General features: G+C 38.7%; 1 protein-coding gene across 5 annotated transcripts in view; it reads right to left on the reverse strand.

The window, feature by feature from the left end:
- Positions 1-7,428: 7,428 nt before the first annotated feature.
- ptprub (protein tyrosine phosphatase receptor type Ub) overlaps positions 7,429-21,714 on the reverse strand; it is a 157,864-nt gene continuing 143,578 nt past the window's right edge. For all 5 annotated transcript variants that reach the window (XM_039805644.1, XM_039805643.1, XM_039805642.1 and 2 more), the window contains 6 exons: positions 21,149-21,298; positions 17,433-17,747; positions 13,982-14,107; positions 11,923-12,080; positions 10,232-10,367; positions 7,429-10,121 (listed from right to left, as the gene is read on the reverse strand). In XM_039805644.1, coding sequence (XP_039661578.1) covers positions 10,059-10,121; positions 10,232-10,367; positions 11,923-12,080; positions 13,982-14,107; positions 17,433-17,747; positions 21,149-21,298 — 948 coding nt within the window. In that variant the 3' untranslated portion in view covers positions 7,429-10,058. The remainder of the gene's footprint in view (positions 10,122-10,231; positions 10,368-11,922; positions 12,081-13,981; positions 14,108-17,432; positions 17,748-21,148; positions 21,299-21,714) is intronic.

Genomic DNA, 21,714 nt, shown 5'->3' on the forward strand with positions numbered 1-21,714 from the left:
AAATAAGTCATAGTACAGTATGTCAGAAAAAGTCAAAAAAGTCAATATATAGTATGTTGAGAAAAGTCATAGTATATCATGTCGAAAAATGTCATATTATAGCATGTCGAAAAAAAGCGTCAAAAAAAGTCATAGTATTGTATGTTGAAAAATGTCATAGCATAGTGGGTTCGAAAAAAGTGACAAAAAATTAATAGCATAGTATGTCGAAAAAAGACATAGTATAGTATGTCGAAAAATGTCATAAAAAAGTAATTGTATAGTATGTCTTAAAAACTCATAAAAAGTCAAAGTATAATGTGTTGCATAAAGTGAGTGATAAATAAGTCATAGTATAGTATGTCGAAAATAGTGATAAAAAAGTAATTGTATAGTATGTTGCATAAAGTGATAAGTAAGTCATAAAAAGTGATTTAAAGTCATAGTGTAGTATGTCAAATAAAGTCAGATCTTGCAAACTCCACTTAAGTGGATAATCAGAACCTGGTTTTGAACCAGGAGTCAGAGACTCAGTTGCAGCTTTCTAATGTTAATTGCAGCAAGTTTGGCCACTGCACCACAGTGACAACAGATTAAAAGTTCTGAAAACATATATAGCGCAGTAAGTTGAAAAAAGTGATAAAAAAGTCAAAGTGTAGCATGTCGAAAGAAGTGATAAAAAAGTAATTGTATAGTATTTTGAGAAAAGTCATAGCATGTCAAAAAAGGTGATAAAAAAAGTCATGGTATAGTATGATGAAAAATGTCATAAAAAATACATAGTATAGTATGTCAAAATAAAGTATGTTGCATAAAGTGCTAAGTAAGTCATAGTATAGTATATCGAAAAATGTCATAGTATAGAGTGTCGGGAAAAGTCATAAAAAAGTCATAGTATAGTATGTTGAAAAAAGTCATAGTATTGAATGTTGAAAAAATTTCGTAGTATAGCATGTCAATAAAACTGATAAGTATAGTATGTTGATAAGTATAGTATGTTGAAAAAAGTGATTTAAAGTCATAGTACATAGTAGGTCGAAAAATGTCATAAAAAAAATAGTATGTCGAAAAAAAGTCATAAAAACACCGGGTATAGTATGTCGCATAGTGTGATAAGTCATAGTATTTTATGTCAAAAAGAGTCATAATATAGTATGTTGAAAAAACTGCTTAAAAAGTCATAGTATAGTATGTCGCATAAAGTGATAGGTAAGTCATTGTTAAGATAGCGGTTCCAACCCAGAACACAGAGATACCACACAAGACACAGAGTAATGAGTTCAAGTTGTTTTAATGAAAGTCTGTAGGCTATTTAGTGAGATCAAGGACAGCATCCGAGCGTGGAACGTGGCAAGGTCAGAGCGGCGAGGAGCAGGCAGAACAGCAGATCACGGCAGGGAATGCAGCAGGTCTTGAGCAGGGTCTGAACAGAGGAACTGGTTATCAAACAGGAGCACTAGGAACAACAAGGAACTAGACATGAACAAAGAATACTGAGCCAAGTTACCACACTGATGGATGTAACAATCTGGCGCCAGTGGGGAGATCAGCCCTGGTATAAGTACTGCAGAGGTGAATCATGGAATAGGCCGCAGCTGTGCAGGTAGAATGGATTGAAACGGCCACGACCCTTGACCTACTTCCTAGAAGCCACGCCCCTTGACCTACTTCCAGGTAGAGTGCTCACAAACAGACAGAAACACAAGGGAAAGGGGAGAGAACACACACACAGGACGGGGAAAACAGCTGCCCCATAACAGTCATAGTATAGTATGTCGAAAAAAGTTATAAAAAGACAAAGTATAGTAATGTTGCATAAAGTGATAAGTAAGTCATAGCATAATAGTATGTCGAAGAAAGTCATAATATAGTATGTTGAAAAAAATTATAAAAAGTCATAGTATAGTATGTTGACAAGAGTCATACTATAGCATGTCAAAAAATGTGATAGTATAGTATGTCCAAAAATTTCATAGTATAGCATGTCGAAAAATGTCATAAAAAAGTCTTAGTATGGTACGTCGAAAAAGTCACAGCATATAATGTTGAAAAAAGTGATAAAACAGTCATAGTATAGTATGTCGGAAAATGTGATGAAAGTCATAGTATATTATGTGGAATAAAATCTGGAAGAAGTTGCAAACTCCACACAAAAAGGCTTGGTCAGGAGCTGGTATTAAACCAGGAGCCAGAGATTCAGTTCCTACTTTTTGGTATTCATTGCAGCAAGGTTGGCCACTGCACCACCATGACATCAGATCAAATGTTTTGCCACAGCTCAATTTGGTTTGTCCTTTTCACTTGTTTTTTATGTCATTGAAACGTCATGAAAAAGTAATTGTATACTATGTACATAACATATATCATAAAAATGTCCATAAAAAATGTGTCCTAAAAATGTCATAGCATGCCATTACAGTGTTGTAAAAATGTCATAATATGGTATGTCATTAGAAAAAGAAAAAAAGTCATAGTATACAGTAGTAAGTCACATTAAAAGTCATAGTAGTGTAAATATATATATATATAGGTTATTTAATTAATCTAACTAATCTATATGTGACCTATTTTTTTGTTTGCTGAAAACAGCTGCCTGCTTCTGGAAACAAGTTTGATGAAAGCAGTGAGACTGAAACAAATCATTACGTTTAAGGGCCAGAATATCAATGCCAAACTTTCTGTAGAGCTGTGGGGAACTGAAGGGAAGGGGTCAAATTCTCTGTGGGTTTGTTATTACGAGCAACCTCTTTCACATACTGTACAAGTACTCATGCAATCCAATGAAAGTTTATAAATATTTATTTTAAGGCTTTTTTTTATAGCACAGGCTCTACACTTTATCATAATGAATTAGCTGCAGGCTTTGATTGGGCCCTTTTTGGGCAATGTGTGTGGTGGCTAATTGATCAACAATGAAAACAGAATAGTTGTAGAGTTACATATTTTTGTTCAGTATTTGCTTGAGTTGCATCTGTTAGCTTAGAAAGGAGATCCCCCCCCCTCCCCAGGTGCAAATCAAACAGTACATCAAATATAGTAATGTTCTTAATAAGACAAATGAGAGTGATCGCAAGCATGTTATGAGTGCGACTATTATCCATAAACTGAGGCACTAAATGAAATGAGGATGGGCAACATTTTCATTCAGGTATGCAGAGAAGTGTTTTCTCAACTAGTGTAACATTACTCAGCCATGGCAGAAATAATATAGGTTGCAGCCAGCGGGCTGCATGAACCGGAGGATGCAGGGCTCCTGGGATGTCAGGGCGAGGACTGGGGTTACAGCATCCGTCTGCTGTGGAAGAGAGATGAGAGAGGACGACTGTTGTTCTCCCCGAGGTTAATGTAGTACTAGCTATCAGTTGCACAACTGTCCTCCCGTGGCTGCATCTATTTCAACAAGTCCTGGAGGAGAAAAGGGAAAAAGATGAACAGAATGAGGGAGATAAAGATGGGAGGGAGGAGGGACAAGAGAGAGGTGGATGAAACAGTGACTAAAAGAGTAAGAACCTGGAAAATAAACACTTAGGACGGGAAGTCTTTGCTTTGTTGTTTTTAAGTGCCTTGAAAGTTGATAGCAGGTTTCATTCTCCTGTCTTTGAATTAATGGTTTAAAGAACACAAAACACAACTTATGTAATTAGTTGCCACAAATACAAAGGCAGAAATCAACACTTAACAGACTCAACTGCAGACATGTTATTATCATCTGTCTCTCACACAGGTGCTTCCAGCTAAAAGAAAGGCCTACAATTTTGTTTATTTACTATTTCTTCAGTCACCTAAGATCACGTGCAGCAGCTGCCGTGTGCCTGGATAATTGTGATAATTTATTATTTTTAAAAGCAAAAAGGGGAATGTTACACTTTATTATTTTTCCCATTGTTTGTTCACTACCCTTAAAGGAAATCAAAAAGGCTTCTGTTCTCATTGAAGTTTTGTCAAGGATCACAATGAAGTATGATTGATGTTAGTCATCGCTTGCAGCCCCATTTTTCTGCTCTAAATAAACTGAAGGATAAATCCAGTTGCTAAGCCAGTCCCTCAAAGGCCTGACCTTTTGATAAGCCCATCTCTCAAATTTATGGCAGATGGAGATGCTTTATTGCCACAGCCTAGAAATGGTTCATGTTGACATAAGATCATTTACAAGCTTCTTCCCAGAACCCTCAAGGCTCAACATCTCTATATGTGTACTAACAACGAGAGATTATCCTTGGGGCAAAATAACTTCAGCTTCACCTGAGATTGTAATGTTATCAAGAGAAGGGTGGTAGAGACAGATTTTCTGCTGAAACCTTAAGAACTATGACTTCCCAAACTTTATTCTTTGCTTTCCCCTGGATTTCACAGCTCCCCTCTGCCCTGTTTTATTTTACGGTGGCCATTTCATGCCAACCATTTTGTTTCCCTTCACTGGCTTAATTCAGCTGTTGAATTTAAGGCCACAAAATGATACAGGTCAAAGCATCCTAAGTTAAAGGTGGCTGGTGTCCGTGGTGGAGGCAAACTACTGTGAGGTTCGAAACAGCAAAAGGTGAGTGTGATAAAGAGGAAATGGACGGTTAAGTCACTCGTGTGTCCTCTGATTCTGGTTATCTGTCTCTGGCTTCTTGTTTGCCTGAGTGATCCGGCCTGGAACAATCAGGAGCTCCCTCTCTTCCCCACGTTCATGTGAACCATGACTTTAACTGAACTGAGAGTACACTGCTGAGATAAGGGCTCCAGTCAGACAGGCCGTGGCAATGGAACCAGTGAGGAAACATGGTGGACAGAGCCATCTGGCCAGCTCCTCTCTGTCTTCGCTCTGCTGAGCACAAAGCCGGAGCCACCTGTCTTGTCTGCTTCTGCACTATCCGAAGTTGAGCTGGATGGTAAGACAAGATAATGTGCGTGTTCATATTTCACCTTGTGCATCTTATAGAAAAAATGCACAGATAGAGGAGAGGAATTTCTCCTCAGAGAATAGCAGTCCGTTTACAAATCTTTAGTGCTTCTAAGAAATCATTTAATACATGCATCCAGATCTTTCTCCCTTTTTTCTAAAAGCTTCTAAAACTATTTACATGCCATGTTAAAGGATATGCATCTATTTTTTCTTCTTATTGACTGAGGCTTAGGCAAGGTCACCCGCAAAAGCTTGTGTGACAATATTCTCCCAGAGAATATTGGATTTTATCTTCATCTATTAGCAAAGCATTTGGCATGAAAGAAGAACCGCTTAATATTTAGTACGATACACCACTGTGCTTTGAAGCATAACATTCGGCCAATGCTAAAACCTTCCAGGACGTTAACAGCCTGTATCAATGTCTCTGTAGCTATTTGGAAACAAGTGAGCACACTTTTTAGAGCAATGATTCCCAACCTAAGGTACTTGTGTCCCAGAGGGTACCGCTGCAGTTGCTAGGGGGTAGATCAGGCGTAGATGCAAAGATTGTGGAGTATGATATCCAAATACTTGTGTTTAGGGTGGGACCTTTCACCACCATAACCAAGTTCAAACACCTTAGACCTATGCGTTGCCATCGCAAGTGCATGCAATTGAGTTAGTAAACTAGCAATTGGCAAAATGTAGTTGATGAATGGTTTAACAGGTTAGCTAAGAGAGGATATACCATTTGTAATAACGAGCCACAAGTAATGGATATAATTAATTAATAAACAGGTGAAATATTTAGCTAGAAGTAACTGGTAGTTGGCTGACAGTAACAGTAACAGTAAAATCAAAGGTTAACCGATCAAAATAGTTAGCTTAAAGTAATAAATGAATGCTTGAAATAGTTGAAAAAGTTTGGAAAACTATAGGCAGTAGTTGAGTCTTACTTAAATCAGATGTGTTTTTAATGTATTATTATTAATGTATTATGACCTTGCATATACTAACTATACTTTAAAGACATTTGTGCTATTCCTTATAAATTCTTATGAGGAACTGAGGAATAGCTTGTCAAGATATCCCATTTTGTGTTTACTTTCAGTCTTGTCTTATTCATTCATTTTTGTTTAACGTATCATCTAATACAACTGCAAAATGTGATTTTTTTATATATTTTTTTAACCACAGAATCCTTGTGTGCTTGTTTCATAGGACAGTAAATGACTTGTTAGCCTACCTAAACTGTCAACTTTGCCCGTCTCTGAACTTAATGTTGTCAGTTTTTGTTTAGGAAGATTTTAGAAGTTACATTTTTATTTCATTATTGTCTTGTGTTCATTAAAAGAAAAGAAAAAATTCCAGGGGGCCTAAAGCAACTGCTTAGAACGCTTAATAATTAGCTAAAGGTAATGAATGAATTGTTATTAAAATTAATGATTAAACTGAAATAATTAGCTAAATGGTCACACAGAAAATGTTGGAAACCACTATTTTAGTGGAGTTACCAGCCATAGCTCACCATTCTTCCTTACATCATTTGACACTGCAAGCTGTCTGCCCTCACTGCCGTTTTACAGAAACACCACATGAGAGCGTATCTAGTGCGAGACTCACCAGGGAGACCGGAGAGAATGCTGACATCCATCGAGCCTGTCAGTGGAGGAATATAAGACAGGAAGCCCAGAGAGAAAAGACAAAACCCAGTTGAATCTTGGCCTCATGATAAGTTTCCTTGCACATAGCAGCCATTACACCATCAGAATGAAATGATAAGATTCCAATTACCCTCTAATTTAAACCACCGGTCAAATTTGAGTAGGAAAGGATGATGGAGCCTGTCGCTAAGGATTTTATATACTTTTCTGCAGGTGAAAAAGGAAATTGAGAAAATCTTGCAGATTGAAATAGGGTCGTGTAAATGACCTGCCTTATCTATGTCATGTTAAATCTATAATGCATTCTCGCTCTCATCTACAGGGCACTTGCAATTACCAACACACTCTTTTAGCACATCTGAAAGCTTGTTGTTAATGTTAATTAATATCCAAACAATCTAAAAGGCGAATCCATATGGCCTACATTGTCTTAAACCCAACAGTAGGGGGTCTTGTCCTCTAATTAATCTGGCATGTCCCTCTGCTAAACACTGGATCAGTTTGCAGGACTGCTGCATTATTCAACATAGCCGTGGGTGAGAGAGGAAGTCTGTGGTCTGGAGTCACCTTACTCTGGGCAGAGCGGCAAAGCGAGAGAGACGGAGAAGGATGAGACGGAGAAATGAAAGTAACGGAAGAGGAGTTGAGGATGGGGGAGGTGAAAAAAATAAGGTGAGGGATTAAAAAGAGGGGATAGATCAAATGATCGATGTAGTTCAAGGCAAAAGGAACTGCTAAAAGACCACATCCGTATGAGAAACCGCAGGAGGGTCAGAGGCTTGTAGACAGGAAGTCCATGTCCAGCTTTCAGTTCTCTGCTTCTGCTGACAAACCAATCATGAAACCACACAGACTTTTTTAAGATGTGTATGCATTTTTGACAGAACACTCAATGATTGAACTTGACAACACATCTCTTTTTTTCCCCTTCTTTTATTGTTGATCGCTGTTATTCTTCAGAACAAACCCCTTTCCCCGACCTCAAAATACATCTGTCTCCTCCGTCTTTCTCTCATTAAATACACACCTTGCCCCCACAAATACAACGGTCATGTCATGTACCATCGGTACACACATAGACACACATGTGAAATCAACGGTACTCTCAGGGCAGTCGCCGGCGCTCTGAGAGCAGTCATAATAAAAAGCTTTGGAATGGTAAAAATGGTTAAAAGTACAATGCTCATACAGTCGTGGCTGCTGGAAAACAGCGGTTGAATAGATGACGCGGATTGGGATATTCTGAAATTAATTAAATGAAATACAAAGCAGACAATGTATTCATACATGCTTTGACAGACCTGTTTTACTCAGAGCTCTGGAATGAACACAGGGAGATTCGGCTTATACTCGGCTGTTAAAAGTTCTGCCAATAAACTCACAAAATGGTCATTTACAGCACATTCACTTCCATGGTTATGTAGTACTGTACTGTACGTCTTTACTTTCGGCAAACATATAGTATATTATTCACATAGTATTCACATAACCTAATATACATCTGTATGTACACATTCCTTCCAACATCGAGAAAAAGTGTCCAGGCACTTCCTCCAGTGATCCTGGTTCAGATCGCTGTAGCTACCTCATTCTCCATCCTCCTCAAAAACAAGCTGCTCTATCAGTGAACCTGTGGGAGCCTGGTGATGTTGGTATATTGTTAGATTCCTCACATATTCTGGCACTCCCACCTGAACCAGACTGTGAGCTGCAAACTAGCAGTAGAGTTCGCCTAGCTGCCATTTCTCAGTTTCTGTGGGCTTCAAGGTGTCTCTCCTTGTTTATTAGGGCAGGTCTTGGAGTGATACCTTTACCGCCCTTCTTGAAAACCTGCACTTACAGGATTTTCAGGAGATATGGTGGAGCATAACATATTTTGAAGGGTAATAATGGAGTGTAGAATAGATAATTTCTTGCTTCTCTGACAAAATGTTAAGAAAAATACAAAGAGAATTGCTTCCTGGGTCATTTAAGAGGCTGACTTAGATCCCTATGTGTATCACACATGCTAACCTGCCTGTGTTTCTTCAATTGATTCAGGCATGAACAGTTCCAGTGGTCTCCAGGCATTGGCTGGGCCTGGTCGGTGAAAAACAATGGATTTCATTTATCAGGTTAGTGATATAAACAGCAGGGCGTGGGGGCAATGTTTCTTACTATTCCTCCTATTCCTATTCCTGTTTAATTTTTATTTCAGGATATTAAAAATGACCTCCATTGTGAAAACACCAATCACCAGCAGTGACACAAAGTAGCAATTTTTTTTTTCCTCTGCACAATGTTATTGCCCCTTTTTATTTATTTATATTTACTTTATTTATTTAACACCACTAGGAACAACAACGAATATTTATGTCAGAATTGTCAAAATGAAGCTTCCGACCTGACAGCTGGTTTAGCTTGCTGAGACAGTACAACCAAATGCCTCAGACAACAAAGGAGTAAAAGGAGATACATACTCAAACCTGTAACGCAGCACTGAGTTTAGACACTTCACCACGACATTAATGGAACATCATTTTTCACACCACCACTATGGCATGTCAGTACATTTCTAACACCCCTCCCCCCCCTTGCTCCTTTTTCTTTCCCGCTGGGTATAAAATACAAACAATCACTTTGGAGCAAGAAGATTAGCTGATGCAGTACATACTGTTTGTTTGTAGGCATATATCAACATGAAGCAGTAGAGCAAAGTAAAGAGAGGAGTCAAGTCAGTCAATGGGATTGGCACTGTGACAGTAATGAGACGGGAATCTTTAGTGGCGGCACCAGGCCCAGTGCTGTGGTCCCTGGCAACGTCCACCTATAGCACACATGGTAATCCAGCACAAACATGGCAAAATACAACACATTGCACTACTGTACAGTTTCTGCATCAATACTTCTGAGGACTGGGCTGATCTATCCTAATGCTATAGGTCTCTTGTTAAAATCTCTTGTTGCGGTTTGTACACCAGTATGACAACCTTTCAGATTTATTCAGTGATTCGAATAAATCTGTCCTATCATCAGAGAATAAGGCAGTTTATGGTATGGTAGATAAGTCATGCCACAACCACAGTGGACTGCTGTTGTATGTAGCTCTTGAGAGAGAAGAAAATGCTTCCACGTTTAGATAATTCTGCTGTAACTCTGGAATATTCATCCAGCCCCCTCGCTGTTTGAATGAAACGATGAAACACAGCAAAGGTGACCCTTCTTCAAAATAGACAGGGTCCATTTTGTAGCTCAGACTGTTGTTTTGCTGCTACAGAAACCCTTAGCACAAAAGAGCTTTAGTCCAGAGGCAAAGAGGACCAAGAAAAGCACAAAAAATATCAAAAGAGATAAACATCACCAACAAGGAGGAAATCACAGCTGTACATTAAAGGTTAAAAGTTAGAACCTTGACCATGTTTTTTTTTTTTTTCTCCTCTCCTTCCTTCGCAGTCCTTTCAATGCCAAACCGTAGGTCCAAACATTAAAGTTGAGGGGGTCACTATGTGGCCTTAAATCGAATCTCCAGTAGATGGTATAGCGCCGCTGTGGTAAACATTTGGTTGCTATCTACCTTCAAAGCAGTCCAAGTACTCCAAAACAAGGTCATAGCAGAATCGATACTGGTCCTGAGGAAAAATACAATATTCTTTAATTAAAAAGTGAAAACACGAGAATAATCATAGAGAGATTATTGCCACTTACAACCACAGTTTTATTTATTTACAGACTCTCTTACCAGGGACTCCACCATGTTGGGTTTGCAGTTGCGTAGAGTTTTGACAGCATAGAAGATATCCACCATGTTCTGGTACTGGATCATCTCAAGGAGAATGTTGCAGGCACAGAAGGTTCCACTGCGACCACCACCGTTACTGCAGAGAGGAAGATGTGTTTAAAAAAAAAAAAAAAAAACATCTTAGCTTATCTTTTTCATTTGATTTACAATTCAGTGTTTATTCTTTAATGCTGTATTTTAGCTATTTTAGCTATGTCTCTGCAACTGTTGGATGGCTTGCCATTCATGTTCCCCTCAGGGTGCACTTTAACAACTTTGGTGATCCCCTGACATCAGAGTATTAGCTTTGCCATTGTGAGCATGTTTGCAGGCTGATGTTAGCTTTAGCTTAAAGCACCACTGTGTCTAAGTACAGCCTCGTAGAGCATCTAGCATGGCTGTAAAGTAGTCTTATTGAATGGTTTTAAATTATAATTTGTGCTTTTAAATAGCCTTTGTGTTTGAAATGTGCTATATCATTAAGCTTGCCCTGTTTTGCCTCCTGTTAAGACGCAATTTAGGTTTCAGACCTTGACTGTCAGTATGATGCAATCACAATCCTATCATATTGCATGAACAGCAGAGTGTGTACTGTATATGTACAGTAAATTTCAATATATACAAATATATCTCCATTTCCAGTGGGAGCATCCTAATATGTTTAAGTGTATTCTGGAAGACAACAATACAGTGTAAGCAGGGCAGAATGTGTGTAATCTGATAACCCCGTTTTTGTGTTCATGCTACTTCATGGAAAAATTTGATACGGTTCATACAGCATTCACACACAATATCTTAAAACAGAAATATTGACATGAGAAGAGCTGTAAAGAAGAGACAATTGAGAAATAACAGCACAGTGTGGAATTTCCTCGGAAATATTGTCTTGGTCATCATAAATGAAAGGCAATATCAATAAACCAGTGGAAGACAATCCACTTCCTCTCTCCTGAGACAAATGTGGCGAAGGTGGGCATGGAAGCCTCCGCAGCGCATACAAGCAATATTAAGGTAATCAATCGTCGTCAGTGCTTTGGCAGTCCTGGATTTACTGTAGTGAGAACCATCGCATTCTGTATTAAGCCATAATTGATTTGATCTCCATAATCTCTTTCCTGGTTGTCGTGGGTAACACTGTGTGACAGCACTGAGTGATGTGCTTTTGGATGTGGGCGGTGGGGATGAACGTGTGATGGGTTGGCAATGAGCTGGACGGCCCATTCATATTCATCAGCGGTTGTGCGCTCCGGGGGCTTAGGACAACAGAGGGGCACACAGCACTACACCACTGCACAGCACATTACACCACAATTTGATTATATACATTATGAAAATACTACCTTGGAAAAGTACTTTGCACTACATCTCATTGCACCAAAACAACACAAAGCACTACATGATTTACCATGTTTTAACATTTTTGTGATACTCTCCTCTGAGAATAACATTTTTGTTAAAATGTCACTCTTTAACAGCAGTAATTCCCTGTCGGAGACCTTTTCAGAGAGGAGACTGAACATATTTCTGCCTTGTTTGCTTGTCTTTTAATTTACAGTGCACTTGGTGGAGATGGAGTTTTACTTTTTTAATTGTTTAAAATGTGCGGAATTCTGTGGCCGCAGATTCCGTGTGGGATTGTGCAGATTACTCACAGGCAGTGGACAACAGTGCGTCCTTCTCCACACTCCCTCTGCCACTTGTGCACTTGAGCCAGCAGATTGAGGAAAGCCTTCTTGGAGTCGGGAACATCTCGATACGCCGACCAGCGCAGGAACTGGAACTGACACACCACCAGCTGGCCCTCTTGGAGCTTGGGATGCAACAGAAAACACATGGAATCTGAGTGTTCTCGTAGTGTGTTGGTGAGCACGCATGTGCTCTCGTGTTTCTGTGTTGTATTACATTTTCTGGTTGTTTCAGTATTCCTGTGTGCCAGTTAACACCCGTGTTTGAGTGCTCCCCAGGCTGCGTGTTGGCACTCTCAGCTGTGCTCACTCAGCAGACTGACTTTGAGATATATGGGTCTGCAGGTGTAAGCGGGGCCTGGGCTGTGTGTGAGAGAGGTTCCTGTGTGTTCATAACCTTGCCCTGTAGAATATCACCTAATACTTAAGGACCAGTGGAGAACTGTAAGTCATGCAAATTGGGCTGGCAAAGACACCAACGATGCACGGAGGAATTGCCTCAGCGGAGCTGGGATTTACACTATGTACTTTTTTTGTACTTCTCTCATACCCACACATACATATGCTTACATTGCACTTTCTTTGACTTTTACTCCCTACCCTTGTATATCATTGTCACGCAAAGGAAGCATACGCACTAATGCACTGAGAGAGGGGCAGTGAGTGGGAGAGGTGTGTTATTTCTGTGTGATTTGATTTCTCCCATGCTGTGTTAAGTTGCCCTCTCCTAGACAGTGGAGTAGAAAAAAATGGTACCATGGGTAGTGAGGGAAATGACAAGGGCAGTCGACAGAGGAGGTGAGGATGCCAATCAAGAAAGGAAGTTCTGGGCAATGCATGTCGTGCTGCTTCTAATGGCAGCAAGAAAACGCCTTGCATACAGATTTCTTCAATAATTGGGTGACAGTTATCCTGAGCGGAATGCATGCATGTGTTTATGCAAATTTGCAGGCTTAAACTGTACCTGCATACACACAATCAGCACAATGAAGTGTGTGAAGTCAAATTGACTGATTCATACATATGCACACATCTGGAGAATAAAAAGTTGAGAAAAGACCACACCCCCTATGCTCCCTCTTCTATGTCAGCTGTCAGTGCCATTCTCTACATGCTAGATACTTGTATTTTGTTTTAAATGTGTGAAAAGGTTTATAAACAAATCGAAAGAGATTCTGCTTTCAAGCTTGAAAAGAGTATCCTTAGAAATATGGCATGCATTATGATGATGAAAGTCCCCTCTTTAGTATGCCAGCAAGCACCTAAGAGAGGGAAGACGCCTATCTAGGTAATGACAAGAAGAAATTGAAAAAGGGAGAAAGTGACCTTTATTGCATGTATGTTAATGGGCTTTTCTTGCATGTTTTATATAGAAAGTTCTTATAATATGTATCATCTTATGGAAACTCTGGTTTAATTTTCTGGACTGCTGAATATAATAATAACAACTTTTGTAGTATGTAAAATACGTCTATGAATACATTGTTTTTTACTGATGTGCCATTGTGCTCAGTACAAATCTCTAGGCTATATTTTAGAGTGTATTTGTTTTACACTGTATTCATTTGTCTACCCCCCCTGTCCCATCAGGCATACACTAGGGAAGTGCTATTGTGTATGCATAAGAAAGCAATATAGACTAAACAATGCACAGGTACACACTGTGTGAAAATATATCATCAAGTGAAACATTCAGCCTTTGAGTTTGCACACATACAAGGAGTTATATAGAAATTCAAATCCTCATCTGAAGGTTTCAGGTACACAGTATTTTTTTATTTAATTTGTTTTTTTTCAGACAAGTCTATAGTACTTTGACATTGAGAACTTGTGTCAGGTGTTTTTTTTTAGATGCACATAACAGCTGGCAGCTCTAAATGTAATGTAGGTAAAATGTCACATCTGAATTACTGGTGAGGACCACAGCTAATGCATTTCTAATGAAGTTCAAGTTATCATTTTGTGAAATACCACTGAGTGGAACAACATGTCCTGTGCAGGCTTTTTCAGAACCACAATAACTCACCCTTGTGACATTCTTAACCCGAAACAGACGAGTAATGACATCCTCATCTGCTGACATGGACAGAAACTCCACTTCCATAGGCCCGTACTGCTGTAATCCAGGCTCTGGCCAGTACTGAACACACGGCTACAGGTAGAGGGGGAGATAAGAGAGGGGGGAGGGTTATCAGTGATTAAATGTGGCACATATAGTACCTGTACTCATGCATTCTTCAGTAATTGTGGCCGAAAAAATGCCTTTGCTCTCAAAACATTGGATTATCAAAGAGAAATGAACTTTTGGGTTCAAACAATGAAATTACGCAAGTAGAGTATGTTCACGTAAATGTGTGCAAATATGTAGTGGGGGTCTGCATGCATGCACTGTACATAAAAGAACATAATACAGTTGAAGAGACATGCAGACTGTTAAGTTTGCTGAGTAAGCCAGGGGATGAGGCAAGTAACACTAAAATGTACATCACACAGACGCACAAGTATAACAACAGCAATAACAAAAGTGGTGTTAGTGTGTGGTGTTATGGTACCTTACTGGTGTTAATAAGGGGAGAGAAGCAGCGCGGGGAGGGAGAGATGTAATGTGCTTTGAGGGATTGCAACAAGAGGGAGACAGAGTACTCCAGTGCCCTGAATGAACTCATAACAGAGTTTAAAGCGAGATCTCACAATGAACAACTTAAAGTGACTATAACTCAATTTTCAGGCCAGACCCCAAAGGAGTTTGAATTGCACTGGAAGAAAAGAGATGAAAAACATTTAAAGGGGAGTGGATAAAAAGTGGGATTGAACAGGGGGTACCTACAATTTATTTTCTGTTTTTTATTTTTTTATTACCAGACTGCACAGGCTGCTACAAAACAGCATGCAAAAAAAGCCAGCACACAAACAAAATTCATACATTTCATGAGCATATCTTACACCATGATTCAAGATTCAATATAACTTATTGACATCGTTCCACAGGTACAAAGCCTGTCAAGGCCCTCAAGGTCAGGTTAGGGGTTTACTGATTTTGACAAATACAGTATCTTTGGTCGGACACCCTCATAACGATTGCAGATAGGAATGAATGAAAACCGTCAGCAGTGCTCAACTGTCTACCTTGAAGCACATTTCTTTAGTCAGTGAACATTGAGGTGCATTTAGCCAGACAGAATAAAACCAGTTTTTAGCATAACATAAGTTGATTAGTGGCTACCTCTGGAACAACCCTAGATTGGTTGGTTCTATTTGTCAAAAACAAAATTTTGCAATTGGTGATTTATATTTTTTTAACTAAACAGTTTACTTGACATTGCAAGGCTTAATTCTTAATCAGTTCTGTTCAGTGTTTTTCAAACACACTGACTTCAATAAGTTGAACACACTACATTAAAAAACAACAAAATTTAGTTAATCAAGTTGATTCCCTTGAAACCCTTTTAACATTTCCTATTTTAAACTAAATACAAACTAGACCCTTAGAACCAATAGTGCCACTGCTGCTACTTACACTCAATAACTAATTATATCTCCACCAGAGCACTATCCAAGAAACAATGAATAAAATGCTAGGGGTGGTTTAACAACATCTTAGGTAGACCTTGGACAAATATATATATATATATATATATATATATATATATATATATATATATATATATATATATATATATATATATATATATATATATATATATATCATAATTTAAAGTAAGCACCTGCTTCCCAAGGTGATACAATGTAATACATATTTTACATGGTTAATATTGAAAGTTTGACTACACAAAGCTTGTAAATCTTCATGCCTAAAAACCAAAATCTAGATTCTGCATAAGCCATTATCTTCAATGTCTTTGGCTTTCTGTAGGTGTTTTTTGTGATTCACTAGTTATTCATACACATATTAAATATATAGGTTTTAATACAAGGTAATATGAATATACACAACTTGACATTTCCCTTGGCATATTGATGAAAGCTGCTACCTAATGCTCTGTGTGCTCTGGAATGTCTGAAGTCTGAACTCAGTGCAGCATTTGACACAATGGATTAAAATATTCTTATTTAGAGGTTAAAGTATCTCCAGAACTGTCCTTGATTGGTTTTGTTCAGCATATATTATTGTGTTTGGCAATGGTCTTTTCTCCATGCAGGCAGTGTCCCTGTGTGGTGTACCACAAGGGTCCATTCTAGGGCCAATCTTATTCTCTCCTTTCATGTTTTCCTTAGGCTACAATCAGCATGACATTTCTTATTTCTTTCCATTATTATACTGCTGATATCAAGTCATACCTGTCCCAACGTTGTTGAATTATTCAGCTGCATTACTGTTTATCTGCCATTAAGGACTGGATGTCTGCCAATCTCCTTCAGTTTAACTCCAACAAAACGATGTTCTTAATTATTGGCTGAACACACCAAAGTCAAGTTGTGCCAGCTTTTGGCTCTTCAGAGTATGTTGTACCTTCTGCTCAAAAATCTGGGAGATACATTTGATCAGTCTGGAGCCCCATATTACTACTGTAGGCTTCTTAAGACCCTTTTCTGCCACCTGAGAAATAGGTCAAGAATGAAATCATTCCTTTCTTTTAATGACACATAGGCTATTTAACACACTTTCATTTCATTAATTCTTAATTACTGTAATGATCAGGTCATCTGTCTTAATTGTAGGATAGCTCAATTTGCTTAACAGTTGGCTGCCATACACTTGACAAAAACTCTGAGATAGGACTATATTTCCATGCCTTAGAATGTACTTCAAGATGTATTGCTGACTTTTAAAGTGTTCTACAGTATGGCACCTGATTATCTGGTAGAGCCCTTAAGTCCTTAATTATCAGTTTATCGCCATTAGAGCTCCAACCACATGTAATAGCTTACCATAGGAGCTCAGGATAGCAAAGGCTTTAACTGTCGTTAAAATCTCCTCTTATGAAAATAAATGTATGACATTCTTTTAGTTAGTGTTCCAAGTATTCTATTTTGTTTAATTAAATCTTGAACTTAAATTTTGAGTTGGGCTTCCACTTATTATTAGTGTTAAAAAAAGAATACGGAATATTGCAGCACAGAGAAAGACATATGCTCATGAGAAAAAGTGGGACGCCAACAAAAAGAACCCTGAGATGTGGCTGGAGGGTAATGCAAGCTTATTTTTTAGAGATGTAACTTGAGGAGGGGGAGGAAAAACTGGGGCGGGTGTTATCTAGTCATGCCTTGAGATCAATGTGGTCAGGGATCAAAGCCCAACAAAATGGCATGAAGGAACTAATCCCAAGCACAGTAAGATACAGAAACAGTAAAGGCAGGGTATGTCAGGAAAAGTCTCAAGTAAAGTTCAGATAACCTCGACTGAAAGTAAAAACTTGTACAGCAAACAGCGGCTCAAACATTTTTCTATAGCTCTTTTTCTTTATAGTGTCAACAAATCAATGGCAATAAAATAGTACATCACACGTTGACCTTACCCAGGCAGAGTTTGACTGGTTGAGCTGGTTGAGCATGACCACTGCTGTGCAACCGTAGTCAAAGACCAGCCTCCAAAAGTCCGCCGTTGTGCCCGGCAGAGGGTGAGGGGTCACAATAAAAGCAGCCTGCCGATGGAAGCTGTCAGCAAGAGCAGCGTTGATGTAATTGTTGCTCTCCCCTTCTGTTGTAACCAGAAAGGCCAGGGCGCGATCAGGCGGCAGAACATCCATGCTGCGGTTCTTTTCTCGGTTTCTGGGCAACAGAGCAATGCTGCACTCTTCCACATCCAGGTGGGGAGTCACAGAGTTGAGCGTCTGCAAATGGAAACGTTAAAGAGGTGAGATGAGAGCGGCAGTAGGATGAAATGAAACTAAAGGGAGAATTAAAAAGATGGAAAGCATGTGGAGTGAGGAGAACAGATGAGTCAAATATGGTAGGGAGGAGGAGAAGGAGGAGGAGGAGAAGAAGGAGGAGGAGGAGGAGGAGGAGGAGGAGGAGGAGGAGGAGGAGGAGGAGGAAGAAAAATAAGTGAATCAGACAGAAGGAGGGAGGACTGGGACACAGAGAATGCCAAGAATCCAATCCTTTTAATTGAAAGAATCTTAAATACTCTGAACATCAGGTTGACAAACTGATTTGAAAGAATAAAGGATAAATTAGGCCGACTGCATTCTAAAAGGAAATGTAATGAAGTTTAAAAAAAAAACTCAAAGGGAAATATTGCATACCAATTTTCTTTGATGATCTCTCTATGCTTGTTTAGCCGTAATTACATTAGACAACGCGAAAAAAAAAAATTTGGATCATTAGTACACTGCATCAATAATAGATCTGTGATTTGTTTATGTCAGTACTACCGGTTTGCTGTTTGCGGTCTGCAGGATGACGGAGTAAAACAGAGAGCTCACTTTCAACAACAATGTCAGATGGGTAAGTTTACAAGATCAAAGCGAGGCATGTAACATTTTTCTTAATGAAGAACTAAGAAGTTTGTAATCAGTGTCGCACCACAGACAGTACAATTCCCTTATTCTAAGCAATACATCTATCATAATTCCTATGTAGAGTATAAGGATAACACAGTATACAGTACAATTAAAGTGGGGAGCATGAGCCTTTTTCTAGTATTACTTTGAAATGCTAAACCTGGAATCAATGCAGCTGCTGTTTGAGCTCTGCAGCGGGGGGAGGTGGGGGTGACGCAGGTAAAGCATGTGGTACCACAGCTGGCTCTCTTCTCTCCTAATCAACATCTAATAAAATGTTCTGAGATCGCATTCCTACAAACCAGGCAGAGGATTTCAATGACAGTCACGCATAATCAAAAGTGAAAGGAAACAAACATCATCGTGCACAAAGACACACACAACACACATTTATGGATATATATACAATACATGACAGACACACACACACACACACACACACACACACACACACACACACACACACGTCCATCCATTCCTTTCTGCACTCTTTTTGATTTTCAAATGTCTGCTGTAAAGTACATTTCCACAACAGAGAATAATTAGTAATCGTCTTTTGTTTATGTAACAGTCTGAACACCAAGCAGTCTGTTTTAACTTAACTGAGCAAATGTACAGTACACAATGGAATACATGCAACACAGACATACGAATATAATACTCTCCACATTGTATATGGTGGACCATCAATATAGTTACCTCTAGTTATCACCTTTACATGCAACATCCATTAATATTACTACTGCATTATTACTGTAAGTGGTAGTAACAGTAGTAGTGTAGATAAAAGAAGGAATTAAATTCTATATCTGTATTATCATTAGTAATACCAGGGACGTCACTAGGATTTAAAGACCGGGGTGCTTAGCCCCCAGGGTATTTGTAACTTGCGTTTGCAAAATCTTTGCACTCACATCTGAGCTACACTTATGTCAACACCCAGTCAAGAAACCAACATGTTAACAAGTAAAAAGTGACATATCCATTTCTTCTATTTCTACTCTGGTAAAGAAAAGTTTCTGTAATGTTAGCTTTTAGACACATCAAAGCTGCATGGAGGAATTTATTTAGGCCAGACTTTGCTCCATGATGAGTTCTTCATCAGTAAGCAATTACTTAAATGATATCTGTCTGCTCATGTAAATGTGTGATAAAGTAATCGCATACTATATCTAATTCCTATCTCTATAAGATAAGTTGTCCAAAGAATGCTATTTAATTACACTAATTACTGTAACTGTGGATTGGGTCAATCAGTCATTTCGCTGTGTAGTTTGGCTTGCATACAGTATAACCCAAGAACCAGAATTTTAAGGCCTACATTTAGGCAACATCTACATAGTTATTTAATTTATCACAGCCAATGAATGCAGAAAGCTAAGTTGGTCAGAATATAGCTAGCATATATAATGAAATAATTTAGTTTTTGGCTATGCCTTAGTGCCTAGACCTGCCAACAAATGCTTATTGTTGGAAGAAAACAAAACACCCCACATTTCCTTAGACCTATAGACCTCTACTGACCTCAATCATAATCAACTGCCCTGCCAATCTCCTGCTTCTCTTTCTCTCTGCTAAAATATCTTCCAATATCCATCTGCTCAATGAATTGAAGGATACAACGGTACAATAGCATTAACAGGGACCCTATGATATTTAGTTTTCACTGACAACAACATTCTATGAGGACTGATATTGTTTTAGAATACTATAGAGATAGGCTATATTATCATTGGCATATTATTGTTTTCCATAGTAAACCAAAATATCCCCTTCCCTTTACCTCAAGAAAACGTAGCTAAAGGTAAGCAGGTCATTAAAAACAACTTACAATTTCACGCTGTATCACTCACTATGTGTAATCAATCTTCCTTCACCATTCATCTGATTGTGTGCATGCAGTAGCGACGAGACGAGATGAATCCTCCAGTTACTTGCAACGCTCTGAAAGCTGCCAGTTCGCGGTGCATCATCTTGATAGCACAACTACTCTTTGTACTTCTGTCTAACTTCTGACTTTTTGGCTATTTTGTAGCTGGATATATATTATTTGTTGTGTCTAAATATGAATGGGGATACGCTTAGTGATATTGAGATGCTTGATACAGTTGAATCTTTGATTCTCTGCTTTGTTTTAATGCCGCTTGGCTCTCTTCAGTAGCTAACGCTCTACCTCGCTCGTCCACATACTGTAACCGTGCCCGTGGGTGCTTGTTGAGCCTCTAACACTGCCATTTCGACCAGCTGACAGTTGTAAAATGGAATTAAAACAGACACACTACACACCGACACACACATAAATGGTGAAGGAAGATTGATTCACCGTAGTTAGTGATACAGGGTGCACTGTTTAAAAAAAAAAAAAAAAGAAGTAATTATTATTGTTGTTCTTATTATTATTTAGGGGGGCTTAGGAACATTTTAGGGTAGCTTCAGCACCCCTAAAATAGGCCTAACGACATCCCTGAGTAATACTGTAGTTAACTGTTGTAGTTGTAGTAATCTAGTAGTAGGAGGGCTAGTTTTAGTAGTTTGTTGTGTCTAAAAGTAACAGTAGCAATAGTACTAGTAGGTTCCATTAAGGCAAATAAAATAACTTTGTTGATGATATTTGATAAATTGCATTATAAATGCAAATGACTGTGTGTGGGCTGTGTAATTCAGAATTCAGAATATGTGTTTCGAAATATTGATGGAGGTCATGATATTTCCGTACAGGTAAGACTGACCTGAAACTCCTCCCGTAGCTGAGAGGAATTACTCTGGGAATCCACTCGCAGCATCTCTTTGTAAGTGACCGCAAACTCATTCACCAAGATGGCTGTCTCTCCACACAGACAGGCCTCCAGAATGGCATCATGGATAAAGATATACTGCTCCTAAAAGGACAACAGGTAACATAATCAAGTGCTGTGAATGTGCACACATGTGGGCGTTCATATGTAATCATCTAGTTATTGTGTGGTTGCAAACAGCTGAACAGACATTACAAATGAGGCAGGTTCAGACAGAAGCAGATTAAGAACTTATGTAGATGTGAATAAATAATCAAACAATAAGAAGAAAGGCAGATATTTTTCATAACCTTGTTCTGAATTAAACATGTGCTATAATGTCGGTGGTGTATAAAAGCTGTTGGAGAATAAATACATATTTCTAAGTATACAAGCATATGCTTTGTGCATTTAATCAGAGCACCCCTGCAAATAACTACAAATGTAATAAACAGCTAAGTCAATGTTGGATTTACATAATAAGGGTTGAATATGCAAATTATCTGTACATCTTAAGAACA

The sequence above is a fragment of the Perca fluviatilis genome, chromosome 7 (assembly GCF_010015445.1).
Source record: "Perca fluviatilis chromosome 7, GENO_Pfluv_1.0, whole genome shotgun sequence".
Classification (NCBI taxonomy): domain Eukaryota; kingdom Metazoa; phylum Chordata; class Actinopteri; order Perciformes; family Percidae; genus Perca; species Perca fluviatilis.